This window comes from Ostrea edulis, chromosome 5 (assembly GCF_947568905.1).
Source record: "Ostrea edulis chromosome 5, xbOstEdul1.1, whole genome shotgun sequence".
Lineage (NCBI taxonomy): Eukaryota > Metazoa > Mollusca > Bivalvia > Ostreida > Ostreidae > Ostrea > Ostrea edulis.
The window spans coordinates 14069090-14079880 of NC_079168.1; the positions used below are offsets into that span (position 1 = coordinate 14069090).

Genomic DNA, 10791 nt, shown 5'->3' on the forward strand with positions numbered 1-10791 from the left:
AGCGCACTCCTAAAGAAGAGACTATACCCAAAGTTTTGTCGTGACCTTTCTTGTTTACACTCAGGAAAGAGGTAATTTATACTTATGAACAACATCCTTTGGGAGATTGAGGTAAGCGGTGGGTATTCTTAGTGAGCATTGCTCACAGTACCTTTTGTTTAACGTGCCAACGCCTGACACGACACGGGACCTCTTGAAAGCTCAAGTGAGCTACTCTGATCACCCGTTGTCCGTCGTCTGTTTGTAAACTTTTCACATTTTCATCTTCTCCAGAACCACTGGACCAATTTCAATTAAACTTGGTACACATCATCCATGGGTGAACATCTTCGTTAGCTAAGTGTCCGAGTCGCTTGCTCTCATAGCTTAAGTGAATCGGCCACTTGGCTAGCGAAAATGTAGATGAAGGGAATTCAAGTTTGTTCAAATGAAGAGCCATGCCCATTCAACGGGGGAGATAATCACGAAAATGCAAAAATAGGGTGAGGTCATTTAAAAATCTTCTCAAGAACCACTGGGTCAGAAAAGTTGAATTTTATCTGAAAGCTTCTCGACATACATGTAGTGCAAATCCAAATTTGTTCAAATCATGGCCTCCGGGGGTAGGGTGGGGTCACAATAGGGAATCAAAGTGTTACATGCGAGTATATAGGGGAAATCTTTTAAAATCTTCTAAAGAACCATTGGTCCAGAAAAGCTGACATTTACATGAAAGATTTCTGATATAGTGCAGATTCAAGTTTTTTCAAATAATGCCCCCTCGGGGGTAGGATGGGGTCACAATAGGGGATCAAAGTGATATGCTTCATATTTTGTTAATACATTTTCTACGGAAAGACCTTTCATGTGATGCTATGGTGTGTGGTCGTGTGACATTGACCTTTAAATCTGACCTACTTTTAATAAAAATCTGACCTATACAACAAGTCCTGAACTATTCAAGGCAGATCTTTCATATCTTGTATATATTTTTCTTATGGTCCTTTCATTTCATATCATGATCTTTGACCTTGAACTCGGAGTTTGACCTACTTTAAAGAAAACATAACCTATTCAATATATTCGGAACAATTTTAGGTGGGAGTTTCATTTTACATTTTGTATATAGAGTCTTTATGGCAAGACCTCCTACGCAATGCTATTTGATCTTTTGACCTTGGAGTTTGATAAAGTTTTTAAAAAAAAAATCCCTGAACTATTTAATATCACCTGAAGTATTAAAGGTAGGGCTTTCATATTTTGTATATAGGTTCTTTATGGCAAGACCTTATTATTTACTGAAGCTTAACTTTGTGACCGTGACCTGGAAGTTTGACCTACTTTTAATAAAAACCTTACCTATTTGATATCTCCTGAACTATTTAAGATAGAGCTTTTATATTCTGTAACTAGATTTCTTATGACAAGGTCTTCCTATTATACCATGAGCAATGACCTTGGTCTTTTCCAGAACAGCAAGATCATTTAGTCATATTGGTGTTGAGGTATTTCGGTGTTATGTGAATTCATTTTCAGTTATGTTGTGATCCTTTGGGGCTACGTTGGGGCCACAAAATGGTGTCAAAACTTTTCATGGGAATAAAGATTGATGAAAAAAAATCTTTTTAATGCAATATAAGCAATACCACCTCTTACGACAAGCAAGGGGTACTGAGGACCTATTCTAACCCGGCTCACCGAGGGATTATATACTAATGAGAAAAAGCATATGCTAATGAGATATATCATATGTGCATACGATATCATATGTTACTTACTGCAAGACATTTAAAAAATAAATAAATATACACTATCCCAATAATGACCAATGCCCCATCCTCCCGCTCACAGGTACTTGTTTCTGTAAAACACTTACGACCTCTGTATACTAATAAGGTCGTAAGTTATTTACAGAAACAAGTGTCTGTGCTCCCGCCATGCAGAGAGACAGAACTCTCCACGTTATTAAATCCCGTGTTAGGTAAACTGAACCAGGTACTACTGTTTTGTGAATTTCACATACGTGTATGGAGTAGGTGGTAAATTTCAAAGTATTTAATCATTTTATTGAGAAAATGTAAATATAAGCATACATAATTATATTTTGTCATCTATACATGTATTGTGAAATACCGCGAAACTTTGTGCAGACAAATTATTATAACGCGCACCTGTTGTTCATTTTTGTGTGAACAACGACCAGTGTTAGTTACTCAACAGATGTCAAATGTAATTAGTCAGTGCTCAAATAACGCCGCGAATTAGCAATGATTTATAGAGACCTACTTAAATTTCTCTAATTCAAAGGGAGCATATTTCAAGCTTGAAAACGTAAAATACTTTTTAGAAAAATAACTTGGATGGACTATATCACCACTTGTTCTAGTAACGACCCCCTTATCTCTCACAATCTCCAAGTAACTGGCATGCACCATAGCATGGGCCGCATAGCTGACAATGTCGATGTGTTACAGAGCGATAATGGATGCCTCCCCTTCATTAGAGGAACCTTAGGGAGCCGGCTCTCTCGAATTTTATCGCATCGTCCGAAAATATGGTGTTATAATGGTAAATTTTAATTACCAAGATGCTTGTAAAGATAGATTTAACATTTCTTGACAGCGTTTTGTATGAAAAATAATGTTTGATTTTTTTTCAAAACATGTTCGATATCAACATCTGAAGAAGATTCCAAGAATGATATATACATGAACTAGTACTATTTAGTACACAGGAACGCAGAAAGCATGTGCCACGATCTGCTGTTTTTATTGAGTGGAGATTCAAGGGAAGTTAAGTGTCACAGGGAGGAAATCCTTAAAGTACTTCATCGATACCACAAAGTAATAGGGAACTATGGTAACGGGTTGCATTGGGTAACGGTAACAATGTTAAACAAGCAAAATTTCCTAGAGAATGTTTGCGAGTACGCAAAATTTGTATCGTGCAAATTCATTTTTGACACTATCAAACAAGGGTGGTGCAAAAACGGAGCATCCCCTTGCAACGTGCATTTTGGACGATAGCATTCCTGCAAATGAAGCATTAGGAATTTTGGAATTTCCATTTTAAAGACCATGGCCTTTTTTGTTTGAACTTGTCCCGTGGGTATCCGGGTTAGAATAGGTCCTCGGTATCCTTTGCTTGTCGTAAGAGTTGACTAAGAATGGGGCGGTCCTTCGGATGAGACAGCAAATACAGAGGCCCCCTGTCAAAGCAGATGTGGCACGTTAAAGACCCCTCCCTGCTCAAATGTCATAGGCGCCGAGCATAGACCTAAATTTTGCAGTCCTTCACCAGCAATAGTGACGTCTCCATATGAGTGAAACAATATACAGCCAACCAACCATCTGTTTGAACTTGAAAACCAATGAGAACCAAGATCTTGGAAACTTGCAAGGGAACACTTTGCGGAATTCCCTTTTTTTTGGTCTTTTACACGATGTCCACTGTACACACTATCCTACTTGATTCTGAGACAGACTATCAAGTCAGTCTGTCTAATATCATAAGGTATCATAAGTCAGTCTGGCCTTGTTTCATTCCTAACGTCAGATATTGACTCCTCCATATGCTAGTAGAGGTGTATTTTACCTCCAAAGATTCATGGTAAAACGTAATGCATGTATAAATGTGTTTAGTTTGTATAAGTCAGATAACTGTTTCGGGGGTAATTGAATGGTGCATGTATATAATACAGTGTATATGACTCCTAGATCGAAGATCCGGATGATCATACTACTTTTGGTGTGTCTGTCTTTCTGTTCCTGTCTCTTTGAATGTCTGCAACTTTATTATTTGTCATAACTTTTGAAATGAGTGAGGTTGGTATTTCATATTTGGTGATAAGTCACATCAATGAGCAGTCAGCGTTAGGTCATATCGATAAAAACAAAGAACATGTGCATTGGCTTCATGAGGCTTTAAAGTTTGTTGTAGAACTGCAGCTATTTAAGGGGATATTGGAGTAGACCAGAGAACTAAGTACATGCAAGTACAGATACATGTACATACGTTATAAAAAAATCTTCAATTTACGGCGCAACTTTTTCTGCGCATGAATTACATTTGTAAAGTGTCATAATTCGAAGTTTACAATGCCGCCTCAACATTTTAATATGAAAAAATCTTAACGTGTATTCTTTTAAACTACACTTGTGTCAAAACATACATATAAATTAAAGCCCCGTTCGAAATGAAAACTCGCAACTTCAATAAAGTTTGTGTAACCATTTTCGGTTTGCAACCAACTCGTGTGCTTTTAAAATCCCAATTGTGAGGGGGGGGGGGGGGAATCGCTGAATGTCGCTGATCTCACCAGAATCCATATCTGGGAAATGTCTCTAAATACCGTTAAGAAGCAGTGTTGAAAGAGATGTCGTTACATGCCGCTGAAAACACCACGGCTGAGGAAAATGTCGCGAAACATTAACAGAAGTACTGTTTGAGAGAAATATCGTTAGATATTACTAACTTTACGGAAGGAAATGTCTTTTAGAAAGGCTGCTAAATGTCACGAGAATTTTACTAAAAGAAGTGTCTTTGAAAAATAACACCAGATGTTCTATCTCGAAGACACTTCTTTGTCAGAAGCAATGTCGAGCTTAAGGGGGGTGGGTGTGAATAATCAGGAATCTTTATGTTATGGAGAAAGAAAGTGTTTGCGATTTCTAGCATTAACCAATGAAAACAGCGTATAAGTGTGGACTCCTTCCTCTATATTACTTATTGCCATGTTTCTAAACTACAATTCACTGCTACTTTGATAATATCAGGTTACCTACAGAATCCAGCTTGCGCTTCTAAACGTACAATATACGCAACAAGAGCCATGTTGTGCAGCAAAATCTTGAAATACTAAATCAAAACAATCAACGGAACAAAATGATATTTCCTTTGAGTTAACAGTTGAGGTATCATGTTCTCATTTACAACGGAAACATCCAAAAACAGACCACTTTCACACGGAAAATGAAATCATTAATGCATATTCTGTTACACCACATTGCTTTTCAAACTATTAATTGAGACTCTTATTATCGGGGGGTGGGGATATTTCATTCACAAGTAGAATGAAATTTGTTGTATAACTTCGGATATTTACTATAATGTCTGGTTTCTCGTTTATAGTTAGAATTAGAAAATGAAGGTAGATATCTTCGAAAAATGCATGTGAACTACCAAAAACAAAACAAACTGAAAAAAAAATATCCAGATGTGGGTATGATATATAGCTTAACAGATAGTTTTTCTCAATTCAAATTTTGACTAATGTGAAATTATGTATACCGGTAGATAAAAGAACAGAATATTATCTCTTATCTTTGTAATGTTTCGAAGTATATACCTTGTACCAAGATAATACTTTATCGTATTGTTAAATCTTTAATTATCTTTAATGGTACATAAATGGTACATAAAAACGATGCCGCATTCTCGATCCCATCCGCCATTCATTAAATTCAAAATATTTGTTATAATGTGACATTTCTAAACGATGAATTTAAAATATAAAAGAACAACGACGAAAACGCAAGACCGTCGTAAGTTCAGTAGCGACAAGAAAAGCTTGCAGTACATTCTCTTTCACAATTAATTACTTGACGAAAGAAGGAACAAGATTGGTAAACACGCATTGCTTGGACAAATCACTCGTATTCTCATCATTTGATGGATCCCATCTTTTCCCCGAGAAACGTCGAGATATTTAACTTTCGTTTCGATAAGAAATGAACGGTACTGGGAACAGATCTCGGGTCATGCCCTATCAACGCTATCAAAGCACGCGCTGAAAAGACGAAGGATTTCCCCTCGTTCTGGAGGCGGCTATCCCGGCGGATTTTGTTGAATGGTGATTGATAAATTGGAATTCCACGATTACTAAATACAAGTTTACAAATAATTCGTCCATCAATAACGATGGTACATAATGTTCGCGTCAACATTTATTTCGTTTTATCATAAATTCAATATTTCAATTAACTCATCATTTCAACAAAGGTTTAGTACCTTGCAAAGAGGTATCTTTGTCTTATCATAATAATTTTCTATTTCAAATTCAAAGTACTCCATACAATTGATTGTTTTGTTCTGCCTAACATCAAATAATACTTGATTAGAAATAAATATTTATTGGTTCATCTACTTTAATTGTGTAAGAAGTCGATATTTATCGCGATTTACAAGAGGCGCTCTTGTCCTGGGGTTCTTTAGGTTATGCGCATTTAAGGACCTTGCCACTTGTTTAACGCTAATGATGTGTGCTTCTGCCATCAAAGGTAATCAGCTAGGAGAGGTTTACAACTCCCTGTAAATAGATTTCGAGTTGAATACCCGGTATGAAGAATTCTACTACGATGGTATATTACAGTATATAAAAAGAAAAAGGAAACGAGCTGTGGAGGAAAATTTTGAATTCAGAACTTTCTCGCTTAATGTATTGTTTGCTTAATAGGTATTCAACCTTAAAGAAAATTTTCCAGCTGAAATTTTGGACCTTTATGAATAATCAAAAAGGAAATTGTGTTTTTATTACTTATATGAAATAGGATACATGTAAAAACATACCTAATGTTTGCAGTGCCTTACACTAAAGACTTGATTATGAAAACTTGTTTGATCTGAAAGTGACGGTTAATACTATGAATAGATGGAAATATAACGGAAATTCGCGCTCTCGACTCCAGGTCGGAGTGAAGTATCAGATACCAGATCAAGTACCAAGTTCATCAGATGGAAATCTGCTAAACATGTTAATTATCACAATAATGAAGACACATTTGTTTGGACAAGCGGTCGTCATTCTAAGACTAAAACAAAACATAAAATCAACATCTACAGAATTAAGTAAACGACATCTTGGCATTGTACCACGAGCAATGCTGCAATTTCCAGGGAACATTATACTGGTGTGATTATAGAACTTGACATACCACGTGGCTTCTTCGGCAATCAAACTCTCATGACCATTTTCTTGTGTTTATGCCTGTCAGAATAAAAAGGAACTTTAAGTATAAACAGAAAGTCTACCCTCCGCATATAAAACCACTAGAATGGGGATATCTGTTTAAAATCTAGAGGCGACCGTTTTAGGGTGTGGGGAGGAACGAAAGACATTTACGGGGCAATGACATTTGAGAGAAAGAAAAAAAATAAACGCCTTCAGATGTTCTAATAACACAAACTAAGCTTTGATGCATCAGAAGCTCAGGCACATGCTTTGGCTATTTTCATCCCCCCCCCTTCAAATATCAGAATTTGAAGTCGTTCTCATTTTTCTCGGAACAAAAGTAGGTAGATCTTTGGAATATTTCTGATATCAACACACCTGTCCGATTAATTTCCACGATTATGAAAATCAGATTTAGTACTAGTGTTTTTATTGTACAAGAGTATGCGTAATCTCGTCACGAAGCTCTCTAGTGAGCAATCAAATCTTAAGTAGAAGAGTTTCGTATTAAGGTAACCAGAGACCGAGTACAAGTTATTACGTGATGTTAGCGCACCTGTGACTTTAGCAGATTTCTTCTGTCCACACTCGCCCATAAATTACTACCAAGTCTCGCACCAACCACCGATTTACTTGACGTAGAAAAAAGAGTGGCATTAATGAGAATTAATTAGAACTCCATATGCCTGTACAACTCTCACAGGTTCAGTTAGCTGTAAATTATCATATTGTTGATATCAGTTGCCAGAGAAAGGAGCAAAAAAGATTCCAGGTTTTATATTTTATAACAATTGCACTAAGTCTTGGTTTCGTAATTACCTCAGTAAAATAAATAATGCTCGGCCATGTACACCTGGGAAAATACTTACTGGGCTGGATTTTATACAAAAGTACGTATAATTGTTGCCATATTGCCTGCATGGTAAACAAACTGAAAGCGTAACAGCTCACTCCGGGCGACTAAAGGCTTCTTTTCATCTTTTTTGTATGAAGAATAATGTATCTGTTTTTTCAGCAACAGAGGGTCAGTTCCAAGATTTTCTATCATTCTGATCCTCACATCTCTGAGAATACAAGACATTCCATGTATAATAATTAACTAATTGGAGGCAAAAACCGAAACTTAAATATTTATATTCTGTTTTCCATAACAAACAAACTTTTGAAACAAGTATTGATACATTTTTACAGTTTTTAGTTACTTGTATCTATGCGTTAACGAATTGGTTCTACTTCTGTTGAAGAGTATATGTGTAAAAATCTTTAATTAATATTTCATATGAAAACAGAACATCATGTAGATTACATTTTGAAAATTTATATTGACGACTTTATATTAGTTTATAACTAAAAGCAAGCTCTCTCTTATTTACATTTTGAAAACAGTCAGGGATCTATAGGTGAGATACAAAACACAATAGGCATCCACACATTACTTCACAGTTTTTTCCGCCTGCTAAAAAATAAAATGCAAAAATATGAAAACTGGTCTTTTAAACACCAATAAACAACTCAAGTGTAAATCACAAAACAAAAAGTTTGCTGAGATAAATTTCATATAAACTCTTTAAGTTTGCTACTGATAAAAATCTCTGGCCGCTGAAAATCTAAGGAAAAATCGTGTTGATCCTCTGCAATTCTTCGACAACCAGGATTACATAAACCTCATTCGCGTTATCTTAGGCGGTAATGTGATGGAAGTATACAGTTGACGGGCATTTGTTACTCGCTCAATTTTAAACGTTATTGCATGCTTATTTCCCCAGTGGAGAAATTACAGCTGAGAAAGTCTTATCACATTGGCCGAGGTAAATCTTTTGTTGCCGCCCACTTCAAGGGTCTGAAAAATAAGACACCGAGGCGATAAACTTTCACTGTTACAAGCACCGACGAATGGTCGTTATCCTGTTGTTTCATGAAACCTGAACACGAGATATATATTGTCATTGTAGAAGCATCAATGATAAAGGCGGCCGCAAAATGAGCAAGTTGTCATTGCAACCGTCTAATTTTGAGGAGTGTCTCATCAGTCAGGGAGATGCCCCCTACACAGTCCCCGCAGAGCTTTTCTGCAATGCCACCTGGGATTCCATTCTGTGTTGGCCACCGACTTTGATCGGGTCGGAGACAAAATTGCCATGCCCGAAATTTCTCGGACTTTCGCCCGATAGATATGCAACCAAATCGTGCGGAAGGGACGGAAACTGGATTGGAAAACATCCTGGAAATGAAAAATTCCCAAAGAGTTTTTATCCAGGTTGGACAAATTATTCCGAGTGCAAGGGACTTAAATACGATATTCCAGCACCCACTCCAACTAACAGTACTCTGGACAGACATTTCAATGCCTCGGAGCCGTCGTCAGTTAGTGTCGGAATTCTCCCCTTCCACAGTGAAGGCGTGGACATCCTTTCTACCCTGCTACTAATCACGTCCCTCACCATGGTTTTGGCCTCCATTGTCATTACTTTTTGTAACAAAGGCCCGTTGACCACTCGAAAGAAACTTTACAGGAACTGTTTTGCCGCGTTCTTGGTACATGACACTTTGGAACTCGTGATTAGAATGGGTCGCATCATCCAATCGGATGACATTGTAAATGATGTTGAAACATGTGTTTCCATAGGTGTAATGGTAACGCTGTCGTCCTCTGCTATCTACACCTGGTTGACCATAATTTCGGTGTATTTTTCGTTGACAAAAAGTGGCATTGTAATTGAGAACAAAATGTATTACGTGTTGTGCCTTTTGGGTTGGTTTATACCCACCGTCATCACCATTATCTGGTTAAGTGTCACGGTATTGTCCGGAAACCTCAAATGTATCAACGGCGAATTGGAATTTACTAAACCAGAATCTGGATTTTGGATTATCGAAGGAATAAACGTGTTCTTGATTTCTCTGTCATGGCTTCTGCTAATACTATTCTTGTGGAAATACAAGCATCACGAAAGCCATCGAAGATTCGCCGAGAACAAAAGTTTGATTATGGAAATCGTGAGCATCAGGCAAAGCGCTTACAAACTGTTGATTGTTCTTTGCTACGTCACATCCGGATACATAATCTACGCCATCACGGCACAGGACCCTTTGACAGAGACGACGTCGTATATTTTGGTTGTCATTTTATTTTCACGCGGGATTCTGTTGTCCGTGTTTATGTGTTTAACGGAGGGTAGTTCTAAATGTTGGGACGGTGTGTATTCGGTGGAAAGCATCACAGAAAGCGAGGCCAGTCTTACTAATAGTAACACTAGCACCTTGACGACGCCAAGCTCTGTCAACATCCACCGAATCTCTAGATAAACGAGCACATGCAAAAGACTCCAGTGCTATTTTTTTGGAGTTGTTCTGGCTTAAGAATATTGGTGCTTTTATTTCAATGAAACATTGACACTTTTAAGAACTGTTGACAATATAATTTTATGTGAAACTGGCTTTGTAAGATTGAATCGTGCATAAATAATGTTTGAGTTCACATTCTGAGATTGAGAAGGACATTGTCCCGATCTTCGTGCCTATGACTGTAAATACCTGTAAAATATTTTATGTACTTCTAAAGTGCTTCGTTATTAAATGGTTTTGACACTACCGTTTTTAAATCCTCATTAAATGATAAAACGGTAAAAGTAAAACCATATGTTAAAATAAATGTTATTCTTAACAGATGTAACCTCAGCTGTGGAAAAAGTGCAATCTTTAATTAAGTAAATTATCAAAATCACAAGGTAAAATTTCGATAAATATCGATAACCTCTTTTGCACAATGTTTTGATCAGAGTGACCTTTCCTCTTCGGTTCTTATTAGGAGAGCGTAAATCAACACGTCGCCTCCTCCAATTGAACGCCTCGTTTTCCTCCTT

General features: G+C 37.1%; 1 protein-coding gene across 1 annotated transcript; it reads left to right on the forward strand.

Annotated features, from left to right (window-relative positions):
- Nucleotides 1–8697: 8697 nt before the first annotated feature.
- Nucleotides 8698–10519, forward strand: LOC125652752 (PDF receptor-like). Its single transcript, XM_048882140.2, has one exon. It carries the CDS (start codon nucleotides 8909–8911, stop codon nucleotides 10232–10234), a length of 1326 nt encoding a protein of 441 aa, XP_048738097.1. The 5' UTR covers nucleotides 8698–8908; the 3' UTR covers nucleotides 10235–10519.
- Nucleotides 10520–10791: the final 272 nt, after the last annotated feature.